Raw genomic sequence first — 22,701 nt, 5'->3', positions numbered from 1 at the left:
GGAAGGTCTGAGCGAGCCCAGGAGAGTCCCTCCCCTTTATGGGCCTTATTACCGTAAGAGAGCTCAGTTCTCAAGTGGCCCGATTCAAACACAGATCAGTACTTTGTCAAAACAGCTACCAGACCACGTTGGCACACGCTCAGGCCAGCTTGTGTGGCGAACAGTGTCTTGAAGAGCCAGTTGTTGAGCGAAGCAGCCGTGGGAGATGAGGCGAGGAGAACACAAGAAAAAGTAAGCAGAGCCCTTTTGGACAAGTGACCGTTTATTAGTTCTTATTCCAGCAGCACTTACAATTAGACAGATTCATTGGCAAGTACCGCGTGCTGGGCAAACACACACAAACATTGGGTACAATCTTCTTGCAGAGTTATGGCAAGAGGTGCTACCACAAAATAATAAAACACTCCAGCAAATTCCATGTCGTTGCTTTGCTGAAACAACATCTCAATTGTTGTTTACCTAAAGTGGTCAATTAATCCAAGGCAAACTCATAAAAGAGGAAAGGATGTGGGTTGTCCAGGTAGTCTGATCCAACTGGCTGAGAGTCAGGGCTACTAGGGATGCCACAATGTAACCCTCCCCAGAGTGGCGCAGGAAGACAAGCGTTGGAGAGGGACAAGGAGAAAGAGGGACAGCAGAGGAGACAGAAAGAAAGGAAACTCCTGAGGAAAGAGGAGAGACAAAGAAAGAAGAGGTGCGGAGGTACTGGTGCCAAAGAGGAGGGGTAAAAGGAGAAGGAGGTGCAACAGGACGGGTGGGAGGAGGAAGAAGAGAAGGTCATCTGAGGTGATGGAGATTCTGTACGGTGGGCTGGTTTCATGAAAGATGGAGCCGGGCCACTCTCCTCCTCCTGTGATTCTGTTCTGGCTTGGATTACTGGACCGTAGCTGCGCAAACTCTCTCTCTCTCTCACACACACACACACACACACACACACACACACTCTCACACACACGTCTCCAGTCTCCCACACACATACTCATTCTTATTTACTACACACTTGTGAGTGTTTCTTACAGAAATAGAATTGACATCACAACGGTCGCGTTGTAAATCAATACACGTTGCTCCCAATGAAACACCCACGCCACACCATATGAGCACAGAGTTCCCGGTCAGTGGGCTGTCTCAGAGTCCGAACCACTCCGTGACCCCTCCTCTCCTGGGGTCGCGTTTCTGCCTCTGCTTCTCGTCCTCCATGAACTTCTCCTGCAACTGTTCCACAGAGCCCTCCTCCGGCGCTAGCTGTTTTTCCGGGAAGATGTCAGGAAAGGTGAACGTCTGGCCCTGGGCCTGGGATGCAAAGGAGAAAAAAAAGCACAATCAATAGAGGAATCATCATGTTTCTACTAAATATGAGAAATTTGTTGCTGATTAACACTAAAAAAAAATGTAACACAAAAAAAACATGTCAAACTGCATTTTCAATAAACCATTTCATTTTCCTCGCAAAGAGAAGTGAGATACTGATTTGGAATTCAGGACACTGTTTCTCCCTCTTTACTCCTCTTCCAGTTACACAAACGTTCTCTTTCTCTCTGGCATTCAATTTCTCCAACTCTCTCCCACATTTAATCTCTCATCTCTCTCCATTTCTCTGGTCTTGATTTATTCAGAGGGAAAGGATGGTATCCATTATTTATTCCATACCAACCCATCTCTGGCCATGGCTAATGCATCACTGGCCCAAGCGTAGTCTGTGTCAGGCCGCCGTAGAGTACAGTACAGTACAGTACACACACATGCATGCATGCATACCTGCATGCCCACACACTCACACTCACACACACACACACACACACACACACACACACACACACACACACACACACACACACAAATAACGGGTCAGTGAGTGCAGGCATGCAAACATATCCATAGCCTATCCCTCTGAGCCTCTCCCATGGACACCTGGAAACAAGAATTCACTGTTATCAGACTCAACTGGAGCCAAATCATTGCTGTCCTTAAGTGACTCAACTTCATATAAAGCCGAATCATAACTTGTGATGATGAAACTGCACTTACATGTGTCATTCTTATCGCTGTGTGTTTGGATTTTGAGCTAACTGCTAATCCTCACAAATGTTCCCAAAGTGATTAATGACCACTAACGTTGTAGCTTAGACCAAACAACAGCTTCCACTCCATAATGACAAATATTCAAATGTCATAATGAGACCCATAAACCTCTCAATTATTTTATATAGAGGCCTACCGCTATAAAATGAATTGCTTCCATGAACACAATTGTCAATCAACTATTCTGTTTAAATATGTGAAATATTTTGTTTGGGGTCAGTGTGTAGGCGTTAAGGAATGGTCTGGCTCTGATGTGAATGTTACTTTGTCTCTCCAACCCCCAAAATACCAAGAGAAACATGCATATAATTACCACATAGCATGGTTTAATTCCCAAAGGGGGAGACAACATGAAACTCACTCAACCAAAGATGCAGAATGGAGCTTGAATGCTCGACTGGGACAACCTACAGCTGGAGTCTGGGGTATCATTATTGTATGTTTGGATTTGTGCATGTATAAATGTCTGTGCTCAGGTGCATGTTTGCATGTTTCTTGTTATGACCAGTAACAAACATAATAGCATTCAAATAAAAAACTAACAAAGAAACAAAATGAGACAAATAAAGAGTGGATGTGCAGCGACTGGTTACCAGCTGGTTCAGGCTTTGTAACACTAACAAGATGCTCCATACTTTAAACATGACTAATAAGCACAGAAATTAGCCAACAATATGTTTACCTTAAATGAAGCTCAGTGTTCTAGTTTAACCAAGTTAAAAACAAAAACAAAAAAAACAACAACAAAAGGATTTGAAAAAGGTGCAGACTGGTCTTAAAGAGATAGTTAAGATTTTTAAAAGGGGGGATGTATGAGGTACTTATCAATAGTCAGCGTATCTCCTACAGGAGATGGTGGTTGGCTATCCCCCAGTTTGGAGAAACAGGCTGGAGTACTAGCATGGGAGCTAAGCAATGTACCGCTGAGGACAGCCTGATGAATGCTGGTCCTTACAAAAAACAAACAAACAAAAAAATCACTATCAGTGATATTCTGTATTAAGAAAATGTTCACTACTTTACTTTGCCATCAACAAGCCTTCCAATTTAGCACACACTTAAACTGATACTGATCTTTTGGTGGGTGGATAAAATACGTTTTACAGCAACCAATACACTGACAATAGATAACCCATGCAACTCCACTTCATAAATCTATCCCTTTAAACTTATATTGTCTATATGTTTTGTTCCCATGCATCCAAAATGTGTTGTGTTTGCTGCTGTCAGAGGACGTTGTTAATAGCAATATGCGTCTGATTACAGAAAAAGGAAAAACTGGGAGGAAATGCCAATAAGCTGCTGATCATGTGTCAGATTCCCTTAAAGTAATCAGTTAATGTACACAAAGCTCATGCTGCAAAGGGTATTTTTAATGCAGATTTCCAATATTTTTGGATAATTACATTGTCACTTGTTTATTTCAAAATAAACCCCCATGAGTTGGCTTTTTCCCCATGAAAAGCATGGACAATGAGCCCTAATGAGCCACTGTCTATTTGCTTTTTATTTGTTGGAGAGACCAAAGTCCACCTTTCACTAGCATTTCTTAGTTACTGACTAATCCTAATTAGCAGTTTTCAGGGAAAAACAAGACACCCTGGTGGGAGAGACTGGCTGAGTCTTAGCCTACGCAGATTCAGTGGTCACTGCATTTGGATATTAACCTCAACCCAGTCTTTATGTGTGGGAACTACAATCCAACCTCACATGTCCAAGCTGACAATACTGGTATGACCAAGCATCTAACTACATCCAACCAACTAAAACACAACTATTATGGAAACTACTATTTTGGTATGGTACTTTACACAGACTTGAATCCATGTTACTCTCTTAAACCTGGCCATTTGAGTATAAACTCTCTGATTCCAGCTTTGAGGAGCTGCTAGAGCAAAACATGCACAACCTTCAATCAAAAGACAAACCACCCTGTTCTTGTGTTCCTGTCTTGTGGCAACGCCTGTATTGCAAACTACAGGGGGTTTTGTAGCGAGTGCAGTAACGCAGGAAGAGAGACAAGAGCGCAGACCCAGTTAGAAGGAGAGGGCTTAGTCAGGCACAGGCAGAGAGCTGCCAAACACCAGAGAAGCACCTGGAAACCGAATGCCCTGCCAAGGCCCTCCGTGTCTCTCTGCACTTGCACACACCGCCATCGAGGAACGCGTAATCCAGAACACAGACCATGGACCAGGCCAAGGGAAGTTTGCTGCAGGAATAAGAAGAGGAGCTGGGAGAAGGACATGGAGGCAGCATAGAGAAAAATGGGGGTAGGCGATGTGAGGACGTGACTGTGGAGGAGGAGGAGGAGGAAAGAAGGGGTGACGGAGGAAGGGGTCTACCACAGCGCTATAAACACCAGACTTGACAACGGGGGGGAAACAATGAGGCAGTGACCCAAAAAAGACTTCACCCGACTTGAACCAAACGTTGTCGCATGACAACTCCCAGTTATACGGCGGAGCGTTGGACACCTTGTGTATACACATGGCAAAGATTAATACCGGCCTCAGAGAGTGCGATTCACAAAAAAAACCAAAGGCCTGAGATTGAAATCAACAAAGCGCTGACCCTCGTTAAACAATGTGTCAAGCGTCTGCTGGACACATTTCTGCAGTGAGAGAAAGTGGTGGCAGAGAGCAGTCTTAATTTTGTTTGAAATATATACATCACACCACAGCAGAGTCAAAGTTCCCCTCGGTCTCTGTGTGCTCCGAGCCAAAACGATATTTCCTGTGTGTCTGTCTGTCTTTCTCTCCTTGTGTATTTGTGTCTGAGAGAGAGAGGGAGTGTGTGTATGAGTGCATATTGAGTGATTTATGGAGAAGACTGAAGGCCTGGCCAAGAAGGACAAAAGTTGAGAAAGACAGTCAGGCATTATGTATCGCCACAGGTTTTCCCTCTGTTACCTACTATGCTTCCTAGACGACAAATTGTAGGAGTGGATATTTTCCCTCACTCTGCCATCATCTTCACTATGCTCCCAATTGAATCAAGCTGCCATCCAGGAATATTGGGACGAGGCCCCGTGCTTCTAGTGATGTAAACATACTCCTCTTACGCACATGAACAGCCCATTACACCCACAGTTTCCCTCTCAATGGGAAAGAAGGAGAATCACTGGGGGGGTTAAGAGGGGAAGGCAAATGTTGTCATTGACTCCCTACCAACCCGTCTCACTTTCCCCATCTGTGTGTATGTGTATGTTTCCTTATTGAGCTCTAATTTAAAGTCTTGCTCTGTTCCAGGAAGTGTGTATTTATGGTGTTGGTCTGCGCTGTGTCATTTGGGGACCACTGTCAGACTTTTAACCAGTTGATTGGGGACATCTGTCAAATTAGGGACAACAATTGGTGTCCACGTATTGTTTGCATAGCAGTTACATTTAGAAAATGGTATGTACCACTCGCTTATAGTTGGAGGAAGCCTCGAGGGTACAAATGTACTTTAGTGAAATGTCCGTAAATCAAAGCCGGTTTTCTGCATGTGTGTGTGTGTGCGTGCCCATGTGAATACAACAGAGTCATACACAAACCCTAAGTAATCCTGTTTGCAGCCCCTGAGGGAATGAGGGGAAAAAAGAGAGTGAAAAGAGAGAAGACCAGGCAAGAGATGGAAAGAGACACACAAAGGACAACTGTATTCTATCTGATTGACCTTTGCTTCTGATCTGTAACAAACTAAGCATGCAGTCGTAACTCAAAAACAGCCGTGCGGGAGGTGAGGGGGTGGATCCTGGTGTGCGTTTGTGTGTGTAACAATTTCCCCTTAAGAGAAGGGGGAAAAAAGCAGAAGAATGTTGAAAGAATGGATGAATGTGTGTCCAGCGACCTTGGAATGCATGTGAAATCAATACAGGGAAAAAGTGAAGGGGGGTGACTCTTTTTATTATTCATAAGCTTAGATTTAAGTATGAAATATGAAAGCCACGGTTGTTCTGGCTTGATGTGTTAAAATGTCTTTGATGAAAACAGGAAGGTGCCGGTGCACAGCGCTTTTCCGACCTGGAACTGAATAGAACATTATGGCACAGTCGGCAACTGAGGACACAAAAGGCTGATTCAACCTGCTGCTCTGAGAGTTAAAACATACGGGACATGACTGGACCGGACTGGACCAGGACCAGACACCGCCGTGTGACAGATGAGATACACATCAGCATTTAAAATACCTCTAGATTGGCTGCACAGTAAGCACAAAGTAAGAACTATTCTACGAATCTGAACATAAAAAACAAAAGGAGGCTTTCAAAGATGATTACTCAACCCCATTGTAGTAGGTCTGACTTCATTTTCCAATATCCTCAATCCACAGGACAGCCTCCATGGTATCAGATTTTATGTCCTCTGGAATGAAATAGCTTTGGAGCAACATTTTATTGCTTTGAAGACTGTTTAACAGCTGTAAACCTACTCTTGAGGTCAAATGGTGACTTCCATTCAGATAATCTTAAAAATTGAATCCATCAGAAAAAAACATTCTAACCACTCTTTTATGACCTGAGATCAGCCTTTGTTTTGTGCTCTCTATAAACCTCGAGCACCTTGAGTTATTGTAGAGCTAAATAAGATGTGACTGAGGGGTGAGGGCCAAGTACACTGACTTCTTGGATGACCACACTTGACCGAATTAAAGAACAGAGGAGCACTCAATGTGGTCACAGAGACTGAAAAGGCTTTAAGTGGTCTGAAAATGTGAAACTGAGCCATTCGCACCGGCCCTAAGAGACTGTCAGACAATCTACATATCCTTTTTATTGATGAGGGACAATCCAGAAGGCATCAGAAGATAGAGCCATTCACAAAGCAGTCAATAAAAATCAACCAGATGTTGGCAGTTGCCATTAGAGAACGGCCAAATCTGGACCGCAGACTGAAACAGAGAGGTGTTGACGACGCGGTGAGAAATCTCATGAGGCTGTGGCTCATGCGGCTGCGGTGGCAGTGTGGTGGGGTAAACCGTGGCAAAGCTCAGAGACATCTTGAGTAGTAGTTGTAGCCTAGTAGTGTGTGTGTGTGTGTGTGTGTGTGTGTGTGTGTATGGGAAGGTAGTTAAAAAGAGAATGAGAGGTGTTCACATTGTGGTAGAATCTATTTTGACCGCACGGTAGGAGAACCTGGCCGACCAAAGACGGAGAGACCACAGTGATGAGGTTACCAGGATTAGAGCTAAGGGCAACCCCCTGCTGAGTGTGTGGGATACACGTGTGTGTGTGTGGGGGTATAAACCCTATTTAACTAGGGAAATGTTGACTCCAGCATGCCTCATGCTCTTTTTCAGTAACACATGTAGTTGTATGCATCAAAACCAGAAACTGTGAGTTGCTGATTAAAAAAGCCTCCATTTTTTTCCCTTACTGTTGACCAGTAACCAGCTCCACTTGACCAGTTGGAGGAGGTTACGTGCCTTACTCAGGGACAACTCAGCTGTAGAGAGGAACATTTATTACAATCTTTCCCAACAGGCTTAAGCAGCCAGATTTTAAAGGTGTGATCACACCTTTGTGAGTCTGTTTTCTTTGGTGTCAACCACAGATGAAAACGCTGTTGCATTTTTCTTTTCGGTTCATTTAAGTTCACACTGCCCAATTACAAGTGAACCGAGGCTTGTAAACGAAAGTCAGATGGACTCACAAGTAGCTTGTTTATTGGACAGAGTTTTGGCAACTTGTCATCCTGCAAGATTACAGATTTTGGCAGCCAAGGAGCAAGGGGGTGGGGGATACAAATTTGATTCCAGTTCCTTAAGGTTTACATAAGGATTGTGAACTTGTCTGCACTTTTTTTGACATGATTTAGCATCTCTGGTCTTTATACAAGATAAGAAGGAAATAACTGACAACAGTGATCAGTACTGGCTATGGTTTGCCCTTGGTTAATTTCGTTATGCTAGCCCTTCCAAGAATGAGTAACTGCTGGCTATCCAATGTCAACATCAGTCTCCTTGTACCCATAAAATCATATGAAAAAATGACCAAACAACGAACAAGATGTTCATGGGAATGTTTTCTGGGGTCGTTTCTGGTAAACAGTTCACAATACATGTGAATACCTTGTTTTTCCCATCTGTACTGTTTCAGTTCACTTGGAAGGTGACATAGCAGATTTGCCTTGAATTATCCTGTTCTTACCTGAACAAACCAACACAACTAAAAAGGAGGAAGGGTGCCAGTAAAAGTGGTCTTCCTTGACCTGAGACAAATTTTCCCATGAGATAGATATGCTTGCTACAAGTGTCAAAGCTCAAACTCCATGAAGCATAAAGTGGCCTTACATCATGTGTACTAACAAACTACAGCCAAACAATGAACTCTATTCAAATGAGCTATGTCAGTTATTAAATGGTTAAATTACCTATACTATTTTTGCCGGTTGCGCATGTTGGTCTTTAGGTTGCATAATGATACAGACTTAACAACTTTTTGCTAGCAGTCACAGCTGATGCTCACAGTACTACCATGTAAAATGTCAAAGGTCATGTTTTAGACCAATCCACATGTTTACATATTACGTTGTTGTAAGAGTAGTGAATAGCGAGTGTGTTGTTGAGTGAGAGAGAGTGATAGCGAATGAGCTTACAGCAGACAGGTTTCAGCTATCAGGAAAAAGAGGAAATTCACAGTAAAGTTGACTAGTGGTAGTGAATTAACAGTGTAGGTTTTAATTTTGACTATGAAGCTCATCAAGACCCAAGTAAAATTATGTGTCCTAGTTCCCAACTCATGGCTGAAGGGGGTTAGAATTTGAGTTATCTAGAAATGTTTAGATTGGTACAGCTCTAATCAATGTGCACTTTAAGTTGTGTGATTTTTCATTGTAACTGACTGGAGATCAGTGGGAATCATATTTATTTTTCACCTGCTGTTCCAGATATTATCTAAGTCGAGAATATATGAATACATGATGAATATATTACATGTTTAGAAAGTAAAACGTTACAATAGTCTGATATAATTTAAGGTTTTTACAGTCCAATTCGTAATAAAGATATATTATTCATATGAATGCATGCTTTAATTAATGTCACTTTATCATAACACATAGGTCATGAAAAAGCAGTTAATATGGTGACTGTGTCCAATGCTGTGTTAGTCATACTATATCATTTATTCCTTGTTAATACTACAGAAGATAAGGATTTTTCACAATATTTCCCATATCATTCAGTTGTTTAACAAGCCCACAGTAATAATTCCCCCTTCTGAGAGGTAGGAACCTGGGTTTGCACTCAGGTATTTAGGCCAAATCTGCAAACGTCCTAAAAAAAGCCACAGAAAAAAGTGTATCAGTCAACTCCAACACAGTCTAACTGTTAATCTTAGGTTAGATGCCCACACTTACAGACTCATGTGATCATGTTGATAATCTGTCCTCTATAGTTTCTTAGCTGAATATTGCATCATCTATGGGTGTTTGAAAAAAAAAAAATCTGCAATCAGAGAAGAAATGGCCCAAAAAAACTGGGAGAGGCAGGAAAGACGATAGAAGAGGGCAGAAGAGGGGAGATGATGACTAGCCTGATGACTGTAAACAGCTCCCGCTGCCAGGACCCTGGGTGGGCCACACATTCACTCTCACTTTATCTCATTGAAACACACACACACACACACACACACACACACACACACACACAGACACAGACACAGACACACACACACACTGCCCTGTTGTGCCTCCATCCAGACCTCCTGTTACAAACTGTTCCAGGAACAGAAGACTGAGAGACAGAGATGGAGATGGATTAAGGGGAAGGCAGGGTGAAGGGGTGAAGAAAGTCAATACGATAGATAGATAAAACTGAACTGCTGTTCTCTCAGGAAAGACAGCGAGGTGAGAATGATTCAATGGGAACACCTAAGAGAAAAAAGTCAGGGAAAAAAGTCAGGCGAAGAATTCAAACCGTTGAGATGAGAGCCTGAAATGCATTAAGCAAAATAACAGCTGAGAGGAAGAGCAAAGTCAAATCATCTCTGTGTAAAAGACAGATAAGTGGCAGTGAGAGTAGACCACTAACCAATAGCATCCTGCTGTGGGTTCGTTCAGGGTCATGACCCCGGCCCTCCCTCCAATTACAATGACATCTCCTCCCCAGCTCTGCAACAGCCAAATAACTTGGTCAGCTTTGGCTTGCAGCAGTGTGTTTGTGTGTGTCTCCATGTCATTCATATAAATGGTCTATGGTCCACGTGAGGGAGACATACAATTTTTGGACAATGTTTGCAAAACAGTGTTTTGTGTGCATAGCTGTATGTGTGCATGGAGAAATGAATTGCTTGCCAGGTGATTCCTAATTCAGCATTGATGAATAAAAAGTTTACTCCAATGCCCAGGGCTGGGTAAGTAATCACTAACTCACCTCCGACTGACAGATTATTTTATTCTTATATATACTGCCATGAGATTAGATTTTGTGGGCAACTGTTGGGAGTCTTAAGGCTTTTTATGCTATTAGATCTTTTTTTAGTTCAACCACATTTAATTAACTAATCCTGACAAGTAGGCCACATGCTCTGCCAAAACCGCACGTTTTATTCTCCCTACTGACACAACCGTCAATCCTTGCTCCGTAAAGGAAGTTGTAATGTAATGAATATACTTTGAGTTTGGTCAAAAAAAAAATAAGCAAATGAAATCACCAAGCTGTCTTTTCATAAATATACAAGGCTGTGTATTGAGAGTGAGTGTCTCTAGGGCTGTACAAAATTACACAAATCATGATACAGGGGTCAGGATTCAATATATTGAGATATATTGCGATACTGTAGGTAAGGAAATATATCGCCATTTTTACTCCAACTTGAAGAACATTGGATGAAGTCAACTGTCATAGTGTAAAACCACCTTCTGCATGAAATCAGAGTAAAAACATAGCAGGGTTTCCCCCAGTGCTTCATAGGCCTGGTGGGTTGCCAGGCTTTTCTTGCCCCTCCGCCAGGCTAAGCACCATTTGTTTATTTAAAAAAAAATGTTTATGCACCTAAACGGTGATACCAAAGATGGTATATCGACACATACATCTGTGATACAGTTGAAAGCGCAATGGCAACATCGAGGTCAGGTGTATTTTCCATCACCTGAACCCTCAAAACCACTGCCTGTCTCTACCTGTCTACACGCTAACAACTTTTACGCGACATGTCACGGAGAAACGGCCAAGCCGCGGCTCGATGATGAGGCAGAGCCAGTGCGCGTTAGCACAGATGTTAGCACGTCGTTGGAGCAGTCGTCTGCGAGCCACGATGGTAAACATCGAACTAGCGGATTTAATCCAAAATTATGTGCGCAGGGACTAGGGTCGGGGGGATAAATATGATGCCTTAAATAAAAAATATAAGAACCCTTATTATCCTTTACAATCATTCCTAAAAAAAATATGTAATGATTAAGATGGAATAGTGGCATTAGATTGTGTGAGAGGCACCAAATTTAGGCTTTTAGGGCAAAAATGTTCTCCGGGGAGCATGCTCCCGGACACCCAGACTTTGTTTGGGTCCCCCTTTCATAGTCTCAGAAAATCCTGACAGACAAGAAATAGCCCAGCAGTATGTTCAGTAGGGATGGGTACCGAATTCGGTACTTTTATAGGTACCGACCTAATTCCGTCGGTACTACCGAGTACAGATTCATGTAAAATGAAACGGTACCATGTTTCGGTACCTAAACGGCGTTAACTTTAAACTGATCATTGATTTCAACCTGTTTTCATTTAACGTCTTTGATTAACAAGCGTGCTGACGAGCGCACTATTTTTAATTTTTTTTAAATTTACCTCCTCGTCTGGTCCTGTCTGCTCACCGCGGCCACTAGCTGCTGCCCTCTTCCAACCCGGCGCAGAGACGAACAGCCGGCTCTCGGCCTGCTAGCCGCCAGCTGCTATCTCTCCAATGTCTCTACCCGGGCTTGGCCTTCGTCTGCCATGAGATTGGACCTTCCTTACTCCGTTTGCTCTCTCCATTCTTCTGTAGACCAGTCATTAGCAGCTAGCAACTAGCTGCTGCATCTCTGGTCCTCCGCTAATACTCCGCTCTTCAACTCAGGGATATTACCTGCCACTTTACTCCAAACTGCCTCGCTAAAATTAAATCCCTCAGACTCCTGCGTTCTCCTCGATATGTGCACAGAGCAGCCCGACTCAACTTTGTTTATTCCAACCATGCTATGCCCACAATACTGTCTGACCGGTGCTGCGCCGCACAGCTACGACGTCATCACAACAAATCACACGTGCACTTGCAACCTTTTTTTTTTTTTCTCCTCCGTGCACTTGCCACCTGAGAGCGCTCCTCTGCATTCTTTGATAACACTGCAACCTTCATGTTACAAAATGCACGTTCACTCAACAATAAAGCACTGCTCATCCTGGATTTTATATTGTTTTGATATATTATTATATATTAATATATTAATATATATTATTATTAAACAAATTAACATTTATTACCACATAAACAAACGCAAAAGTACTGAAAATTGGTACCGTTGAGTACCGGTACCGATTCCCAGGTACCGGGTATCGGTACCGTATCGGTTCAAATGTGAAAGGTACCCATCCCTAATGTTCAGGGTAATGAAAGGAGATTGTTTGTTAAAACTGTATTTCAAGATTTGTCAACATTGTGCCTCTTGTAAGACTCTACTATTTAAGTATTTTTTAAATAAGACTTACAATAACACATAATAGTCATAATTTCTAAATTACTGTCAACTTTTAACATTTTTTTTTTTTACAAAAACACGATGGACCGCCAGTGGGCTTCTCTACCACCAGGCTCAGCAAGATTTCTGGGGGAAATTCTGCATAGTTTACTTTTTTTATTTATTACTTCTTGAGCAAACTTTTGCATTTACTACTATAAAAATCGATAAAGATAATATTGCCGTACTAAAGTTTATTGATATTTTTAAAACCCCTGCCAATGGATTAGTCTATTCTTTTATCTTACAATATAATTACAATATAAAACAACATATGAGCACAACCCTAAAATAATGAGGCTGCATGAACTCTCGTGTCCACTTTTAGCAAAGAAGTGATATGAAGTTACAGACTTATACAGAGTTCCATGCAGTGAGGCATTATTTTAAATTTAAAAAAGTACTGCATTGGATTGGTATTTGGTGGTAACAGACATCTTATCCCAGTACCCTGTTTATATCTGATTTGATATAAGCAGTCAGAGAAAGTTGGATTGGTGCATCAGTGTGTGATTTAATCAAAGTAATTGCAGTAATTTCAGATGCAGTTGCCACAATTGCCATTGTTAATGTGGTCATACACTGAGATAAAGTACTTCACTTCAGATGAATAATGATGCACTGAGCCTCATATCTAATAGTGTGGAACCTAGAGACCCCCGGCTCTAGTGCGTACGTGCATTTTGGGACAAAGAGGAGGATCAAGAGTCAGGCAGGTGGGTGAACGCCAGCTCTGGTATCAACTGAAAATACTTAAAGATCTTTCACAGGGACCCTCTGACATACTGATGCAGGTGGTCCAGGGATATGCACATACTTCTGCCCGGAGACAAACACAGGGTGTGAGTGAGAAAGTGTGTGTGTGTGTGTACGTGCATGGTAGTTTTCATGTCTGGGCACGTCTGCTCCCAGCCTGCTACTGGAGACACTGGACCCTGGTAACAGAGCTCTCAGGAAAAGATCATCAGCATCTAAATACACACCCAGCCACCCACAAAGACGTTTACATCCATCTGGTCTTGAACTGGACACTCAGAGCATAACAACAACAACAATAACAGCAACAGCCAAGAATAACACAGCAAAATTTGTCCACATTAGCAATGACAGCAAACCCTGAATCATATCGCCTTCTGTCTTGGACACCAACCCTACCTCTGTACCTTAAAGCCAAATCACACCTAAACCTCGCCTGCCTCAAGCACCCACCCCCATTACACACACATAGACACACATAAACAGCTGTTCACTATCATTATCCCCTCCATCTATGTCATTCAACACCCCCACTCCCCCACCCCCACGATGTACCCCATTTCTCTATCGCCAACGCATGTAAACAACCCTCACCCCCCCCCCCCTCACCCTCCCAATTTCAAGCATCTCCTCCACCTACCCTACCCCCTCTCGGTCCCAGACCCAACTATCTAGGCTAACAAACACACACACACACACACACACACACACACACACACACACACACACACACAAAATGCCCCTGCCCCCCTCCCTGACTGAGGAATGCCGGGATCAGCTGGTGGAGAAAATAAAAAATGAAGTATACCAAAACAGGAAATGCATCAGCAGGGGCCTATCAGAGGGCTTTATCAGGCCAGTGGCAGCCCCGCTGAGAACCTGGGTGGCGCCGCATAGTGATTGGCTGATCAAAGTGGCAGCTGTGTCATTACAGGTCAAGAGGTCAGGGGTAATCAAGAAAGGTTACAAGCATGGAGTCGTGCATGTTTTGGTGCACATTTGTGTGTGTGTGTGTGTGTGTGTGTGTGTGTGTGTGTGTGTGTGTGTTGCCATGGCTATCTAAATAGAAGGGGAACCTGGAGGAAATGTGGGAGGAAATGAGGGTGATGAGAGAAGATGCTGCTGAGAGAGATAAAGAATCAATCGAAATCAACAAACGGAGATGTAAAGACAGGTAGAAAGAAAAAGAGGATGATCTGTGTATTCATACAGCTGAACTGCTGTTCATTTAATGTTACAAACAATATTTCTTCCTGTTTCTGCCTATCAGACATTTTCCCCAGTTTGTCCCTCTTTTATTTTTCTTGATATAACTCTCTGATAAACACTTGCCGTGGCAATACATCTGCAGCGCAGTCATGTTATCAAAGCTTGTATCATCGAAACCGAAATGAGCGTAAAGAGCCAAACGTGTGGGAAAGAAACAACAAAGAACCCCGACTCAAAAAAAAGGTTTGCGTGTGAGATTCCAAACCGGATGGTTAAGACCCTGCTCTGTTCTCTATAATTCATGTTCTCTCTCCACTGAGCTCTTATGAAACCTACACATACACTCACACACAGCCACATGCACACACACAGGATTTTACTTAGAAGTGAATTTTCCAAATCAGGAGACACATAGGGAGATGTGAGGCCTTTTAGCGAAGCTTGATTGCCAGGAAAAGCTTCTCCTTTTATTAGGCTCACCACCAGCATACATGCTCGTGTGCGCACACACACACATATATGTGCACACACACTAATTAGTGTATCAGCCCATTCCTTCCTTCCGATGATTTATACGCCTAGAATGCTGACAGATACATTTAAGTGAAAGTAGGGCTGTGTGACTCTGGATAAAAAGGAGAATTGTAATTTTCTCACTTAGAAATGATAATATTCTCTCTTTATTCCTCATGAAAACATGGATCACTGGGCAAAGCAAGGCTCTAGTTTGTGCAGTTATAGAGCAGATTTTTTTCTTAGATCTTCTGGCAAACTTTACTTTGCCTTAATAGCTCTAACACATTGTATTTTTTATTGATATTTTAGGTGATTGTATATATGTGCATTTTGACTGGGTGGTATGTGATTTTGCTGTCAGAATCATCATTCTATTCCCTTTGTATGAGCTTTATTTTGCCAAATCTGGAGTTAGATAAATGCTCTTCGTCGCCATCATCAGCAGGGTTTTTACTGGTTTCAGACTCGTTTTGTTTTCAGTTTTGATGTTCCTTTAAAGTACTGGTTTCCGCCCTTCCCTATAAATACATGACAAGGACCATGTCACTGAAAGAAGTTGTTGGTATTCACTCTTACCTGTGGGTTCAATAAAAACATTTTCTATTACATTTAAATATGAAAATTACCTTTGTTAGCTTTGTTGGACAATAGCATTGTGCTTTCATTGTGTTTCCTTGAATAGCACTAAAAATGTGGAAAAAAGGGTCATACTAAGAAAATGCAAAGGAAAAGGAATTAATTAAGGATTAATTGAAGGAATTATATTTTTTTGAAGATTCTGGTAGGAAGCCAGGACCTATACTAATAAAATAAAATAAAAACACAAAATGCGAGCATCTTCTGAATTCACGGTATTCTGTTCTTCTATATTTTGTTTAAATATTTCTGTTTATAGTGTTGTTGTTTTTTTAATGAACAAGACACTGCCTAGTGATACGGAGATGATAACTATGGCTACTTTTAAATTCTGAATGGTTTTAAATTATCATACCCACCCCATAATAACATAAGGAGACCTTTTTCTAGGAAAGGTAGGTAGAAAAGAAAAGAAATTTGTTAAAATTTCAACACCAGCTAGCTACTGAAAAGCAGCCAAGCATACAAGAGAAACATTGTCATGTAAGAATTACTAGTGGTATAAATTGACACAGACATTTTCATATGATGAATCGTCCAGCCCTATGTGAAAGAGAAAAGTGAGACAGACACAGAGAAGAAGAAAGCACTGGGGAGAAAGTGGCAGAAGTTAAAAATGTTAATTGCCGTGATAAGCAAGGGTGAGGCAGCACAGGGAAGGGAAGGAAGCAGAGCGGCAGACAGACACACAAGCCTGTGTGAGGAAAGCCTGTGTTTGCGTGACAAGGTGGAAAGGAGGAAGAGGGAGGGAAGGAGAGCAGGAGCCATCATGATCCAAATAGTTGAAAATAATAAAATTCCACACAGATAAGCAACATTTCCCCCTCAAGCCGACCCCCTGATTCAGCACCTCCAGCTCCAAGGAGTCGGGGCTTCGCTCAGAGCGCACAACATGAACAGGAACGGGGGGGGGGGGGGGGGCACCCCCTATCTTGTGCCCCTCTCCACCACCACCACCCCTCAGCCCAGCCAGATAGCCACACACTCACACATGTACACACAACCTTAGAGGGTCTATTGTTAAGCAACAAGGAGTCAATAACAGATAGGAGATGAAGGGAGGCAAGAAAGAGAAGCTGTGCAGCAAAACGTTGCCATCTAGTGTCAGTCAAACAGAGAGGAGAGCCAGACTTGGCCACAGCTTCCTTCTTATAATCACTCTCAATATAACTGTTTCTTTCCCTCTCCCTCTCGCTCCCCTTTTTAGCTGTGTCACAACTCCTCCATGTTTGCTACTCACTCTCTCCCCATGTTTGTTTGTCTCTCTCTCTCTCACTCCCCATTCTCTTTCACTTTGAGTGATGCCTTCCCCGTGGATTGAGCGGGGGTGGAGAAAGCGACAGAAAGAAACACGGGAAATGAGCAATTTTGAATGAAGCTACCACTTATTCTACAACTGTTGGTCCAACCCCATATCTTGTTTTGTTGTGTGGTTGTCAGGTCGGGACATTTCTTTGGAGCACTGAGCAATCTGACTGGTGCAACTGGTTTGCTGCGTTGCTGTCATTGGCCGTGGCCCTGGAGAGAAACCCTGACACTTTATTTACTACTTTTATAAAAACTTGGCCACAAGGCACACAACCAATAATAAAGAACCACTAGCGGCTAAATGAGCTGTTTGTGTGTGAAAAAGCTCTACTTGGATAAGAAAAAATGGATGCGACTTCCAGACAAAAATAAATAACGCTGAATTTATTTTAATGTTGTGTAAATTATAATTTAAACAATTTAGGATATGTGTAAATGGATGTCTGCTGTCCTTAGATGTGGAGATCTACATCGTGACTACTACCAAAATAATGACATCATTGGTTTATGTGTAAACAAAACTAGCTGCTCACATCATGACAACTAAAGGTCAGCATCGTGACAACACCTTGGACCATCTGTGTGCCTGCTCTCCCTTCTGCTGCAAAGTTTTCACTCATCATCTACTTTCGCCTGACTCTCCTTTGACTGTACCAAGTGAGGTTTTGTCCACATATAAACTCTGTTGAATGGAGCTTGTGTGGGATTTATGCTACCACACGGCACAAAAAGGATGGACTTACGAAGATGCTTACATGACTGTTGATGCTCTCGGTCTAAAAATCTGTGTGATATTATCAGGTGTATACAGACTGTCAAACAACATTTAACTAGTGTTGATTTTTAAGCTAAATAGTTGCAAGCTTCCCACAGGTGCCTGGACGTGCCATGCAGTGCTCAACACACAAAGAACACAATCTGCTTCTCCTCCCTTCTGACCTCTGAAAACAACTCGAGGAAAATGTCTGAGATTCCTTTCTTTACACAGATACTATTGCAGTCTTATAAGAAAATGCTGTCAAACAAATGTATCCTATTAAATACAAAAATAAAGTGAATTAAAAGAATAAAAAAAAGAAGAAATTATAATACAGCATGTTGTCAGATGAATAATCTGACCAGATGTAGACAATCTGCTGATTGGACGTCCTTAGTTTCAATGCATGCATTTGACATTTACAGCAGAATGTGGCACTAAACTGGATCATTCAGAAATGCTGAGACTGGTCAGGCATCCCATTCATATATTCACAGTGTCACCCTCCGGGAGCTTTCAACATGCACTCTGAGCACTCAGCCCACTGAAGTGCTGCAGCTGGCACCAGCCAGAAAAGCTCGCTTGCAAACTAGCTGCCACTCCAAAGAGAGAAAATAACTCCTCCTCTGACCAAAACTCACCACAGCCTTTTCATTTGCATGCCAGGCAGAGAGTACTTTATCATAAATGTTTGACTGACAATAATGTTGCCGAACAATGACTGAAAACATTGAAAAATGACTATAATTTCAAAAGTGGAGCGCTTTCTCTTTTATGAAAAGAACCAGATTGGGTTTACTAAGGTTTCAAATGGAAGCAAGGTTTAACTGGAAATGGTGGCACGGTGCACTTCAGCTGTGAGATGGGCCAAGAGAATTTAATGAGGGTTAACCACAGGGTCTGACATGCATTATGAACATGATCGGCTGCAAAAGAAGAAAGCCTTCTTCTCTACCAGGCACATTCAAGTCAACGCTGAAAGACTATCTGCTGCAAAAAAGCTACATATTTTCCTGATAATAAAAGCATTTTAACATGCTTTGTAAATACTACAATATTCTAAAAAAAACCTGAGGAAAACGATATTACAAAAAGGCATAGCAGACCAGACGAGAAATCTAATTAAACCTACTGTACATGAAGTCATGTCTACAACAGGGGTCAGAAAGTGCAATGCAGAATTGCATTTTCCAACATCAGCCCTTTACAGCATCAAATAGATGGAACAGTATGAGTTGACTGAGAAAATCGGAAACAAGTGTTACCCCGAGCGTAGCGGTTAGATTTAGCCCTTTTAGACTCAGCTAGTCCTAGCAGTGCATGAAAGCAGTCTGACTCTATACACACCAGTCTCATTGATGTGCAGCCAGACCTAAAAGCAGTCTGATAGGCTCAAGATTTTTCATTTTGTCCTGCTGTTTTTGTCACCCCACCACCAGCACTACCACCCTGACCCGCACAGACACACACAGCCTCTCCCCCCTCCCCCTGATCGCTTTGCCCTGTCTCTGGACCTCCCTGCTCTGGCATGACTCCATCATGCCCTTAGTCACCTCCCCTGTGTGAGCCCCTCACACACACATACACACTTTCCCACACACAGTGCACATTTCACACATGCAGACGCTATCTCTTCCCCCGTTACTGGGGTCCCCCCAAAGCCTGAGGAAAATGGCCGTCACGGAACCCTGCTAACGGGAGGCCTCCCCTTACCACAAACCAAGAGTAAGGAATGAGAGAGAAAGAGAGAGAGAGAGAGCAAACGTATTACTGCTGCAATATTAGCTGATGTAGCGAGCAGGGGGAGAGAGGGGGAAGCGGGAAGGATGAGGGTAGAATGGGGGGACCGCGGTGTGAGCATCGACCCACAGAACACTCTCCCACATGTGGAGTCAATTAGGAACAATCTTGTTTTCTACCCACCGCTGCAAAAGAAAGGAGGATTTTCTGGGGCTCTGTGTGTGTGTGTGAGTTTGTGCGAGTGTGTGTGTGCCTACACACAGTGAGAGAGAGAGAGTGAGGTAGGAAAGAGAATTGAGAGAGAATGTTTTTTCCAAAAACCTGCCAGAGAAATAGGCCGGATATTCAGTTTTATATCAAGCCATTTTAAGTACAAAGAGCCTACATCTGAGTATTGCTGCCTGCTGTTCACCGTCAAATGAGCATGACTTCAGAAAACCGCGATGTGATTGCGACTACAGAGCGAATGACAGTCAAGGGAAGGCATCAGTCCTCTGGGGCTGTGCATGCATGAATGATACATACATGTCACAGATGTGAGTGTGTGTGTGCTGTTCTGCATCCTCACACCTATCATTGTCGTGTGCATCTGGTGAGACAGAAGCATCACGCCTGACTCCGCTAGGAATTCCAGACGCACACAAAATCACAGGCCACTTCCTTGGTGTCAGACAAGAGGAAGTCTCCCCTTTTAAAGATTCATGGCTGCTTCAATTATGTATCCTGTTTCAAATTGTCGTGTTTAGACAATTTTCATTATTCATCCGTTTCAAGATTGATGGCTCCCGGTCGGGTGGGCGGCGCAGCGTAAACAAGCGTCTACACCACTGTTGATTTATCTGGGCAAGATCAAAACGGCAGGCACAAAACAAAGGCCCCTTGCTTTTCACGTCTGCATCAAAGGCACATTAAAACAGTGACTTTTTTGACATTTTGGACGGAGGTTTGTTTGATTTCAAAGAGTCAGAACAGACTTCAAACACTGGCAGGACCTGCGGCGAATGGGCCTTCCTGACCCAAAGCTCACCTCAAACACAGGTGTGAATGGCAATGGCTGTGATGCAATGAGGCAGTCTGGGCTGACACGGCACCATCAGAAGTGTCCCATTGAACATGCACACATACGAAATGAATATGATTGCTCGCGTTACATCTATGGCACACAACACAGAAAGGAGAGCCACACCAGATGATAACCATATATCAATATTTCCTGTAATAAGTCTGGCATGTAACTAAAGCTGACCTCTCATCCTCAGGCCCGGCAAGAACCCAGACTGCTGCGTTCTCAAGAGGGCAGCCAGAGTGTGTGAACCAGACAGGAGAGAGATGCAAGGTAGGGCTGCATGATTTGTGTGCATCCACATACTGTTTGTGTGTGCATGAGAGGCTTTCTTATGAGAAAAGTTGAAATGGCAGCGAGGAAAAGTGCTTGTTTTGGTTCATTTGCTTTGTGTCTATTCATACCTGCATTTGTGTGTGAGTGAGTGTGAGAGCTCACCTTCAAAGGCTCCCTGCCCCTACGGGCTCTATGGGGGAACATCAACTAACCCATCTCACCTCTCTCACCCCCTCTCAAAATAGCCCATGACACAAAAGTTGAAGGCCCCAGAAAGCCGTTTCCCCCCTGGGTGTTGTGTTTAATAATGCAGCCCCCACAATAAGAAAAAAACACAGAGGACTGTGTGTTATTGTGAAGGGGTCTCCACCTCCCCCTGTGTACGCTACAGGAGTCAATGAGCTAATGCTAGCCTAACAACACACCCACCAGCCAAGACTGGGTGTAGGAGGATGAGTGTATACGTGTATGTGTGTATGTTTTGCGTCTTCTCACCAGTTGAACGTAGGCTACTTTATAGTCAGGTTTCTTGACCTTCTGGTTTAGATGATTCCTCTTCTTGTTAGAGCCTGAAAAGCACAGAACAGATATTGCATTTGTTGGTAAGCAGGCATGACTAAACATGAGTAATTTCTTGTTGTGAGACAGCAGACAGAAGGACATAGTGATGATGGTGACATTTATGAATATGATGAGAGTAGGGTTGGGCAATATGACAGTACACCGCTAAGATGATGGAAATTTGTCAACTGGTGGAGATTTGGCTATCCTGCTTCTAGCTTGCCCTGTCAAATCTCTAGTCGTATTGGGTCTTGGTGGGCAAAGTTGCAAAGGAGTGAGCAGGACTACTTCAGTGTTTTTCAAATCAATGTAATGAAGTCCTTAAAATTTTAAAGGTATTCAATTCAATGGATTAAAAAAAGCATATTTTTGAACATTTTCAATGGTTAGCACTATAATAGTTGCAACAATTAGATTCAACTTAATATAGTTTTCTGATATTATTTATACTAAATGAATAATCCATTAAATGTGAAAATAAATCATCAGACTAAAGTATACTCCAGACAGAATTACTATTCTGACATCTATTTACCTGCATAGCAATTACAAGATTGTTTCATTCCTTTCTGAACAACAGATTTTTATAATACATTTTGTTTATTTCCCTGCAGAACAGAGCATACTCTGTATGTGTGGTAAAGCAGAGCTTGATCTTGTTGACACTGGAAGGCAGGTTAACCTCTTCCCCAGCTGGAGATGATGATGACATCATCCTCTCTCCTGTCAGACCTCTCCAAGTCTGGAAGACAGGGGACTCTGGGAGCTGCTGAGTGCGTACGAGGTGTGTGTGGAGGCAGGCTAGGACTCTGGCTTCACTTACAGGCACTTCGTACAAACACCTCAAACTTTACGTTGCAAGTTAAACTCTACTATCAATGATGGATACTGATCACAGCATCAACATTTTCATCTCTGCCTTAGAAGTCTAATCTCAATGAGACCCTGGTGGTCAAGTCAACAGGCCCTCTGAGGAACTGCCATTGCCATGGGAACGGTTTATGACATGAAAAACAAGGGAAACATTCCGCTGTAATGAGTCATTTGTGTGTGTGTGTGTGTGTGTGTGTGTGTGTGTGTGTGTGTGTGTGTGTGTGTGTGTG

At 42.8% G+C, this 22,701-nt stretch overlaps 1 protein-coding gene across 1 annotated transcript in view; it reads right to left on the bottom strand.

Moving 5' to 3' along the window:
- Window positions 1–242: 242 nt before the first annotated feature.
- The window catches only part of mrpl23 (mitochondrial ribosomal protein L23), a 36,995-nt gene continuing 14,536 nt past the window's right edge, over window positions 243–22,701 (bottom strand). The window contains exons 4-5 of the mRNA XM_059335426.1: window positions 21,533–21,606; window positions 243–1,293 (exon numbers count right to left, since the gene is read on the bottom strand). Coding sequence (XP_059191409.1) covers window positions 1,129–1,293; window positions 21,533–21,606 — 239 coding nt within the window. The 3' untranslated portion in view covers window positions 243–1,128. The remainder of the gene's footprint in view (window positions 1,294–21,532; window positions 21,607–22,701) is intronic.

Source organism: Centropristis striata, chromosome 6 (assembly GCF_030273125.1).
Source record: "Centropristis striata isolate RG_2023a ecotype Rhode Island chromosome 6, C.striata_1.0, whole genome shotgun sequence".
NCBI classification, from domain to species: domain Eukaryota; kingdom Metazoa; phylum Chordata; class Actinopteri; order Perciformes; family Serranidae; genus Centropristis; species Centropristis striata.
This window is presented reverse-complemented; position numbering and strand designations above follow the sequence as displayed.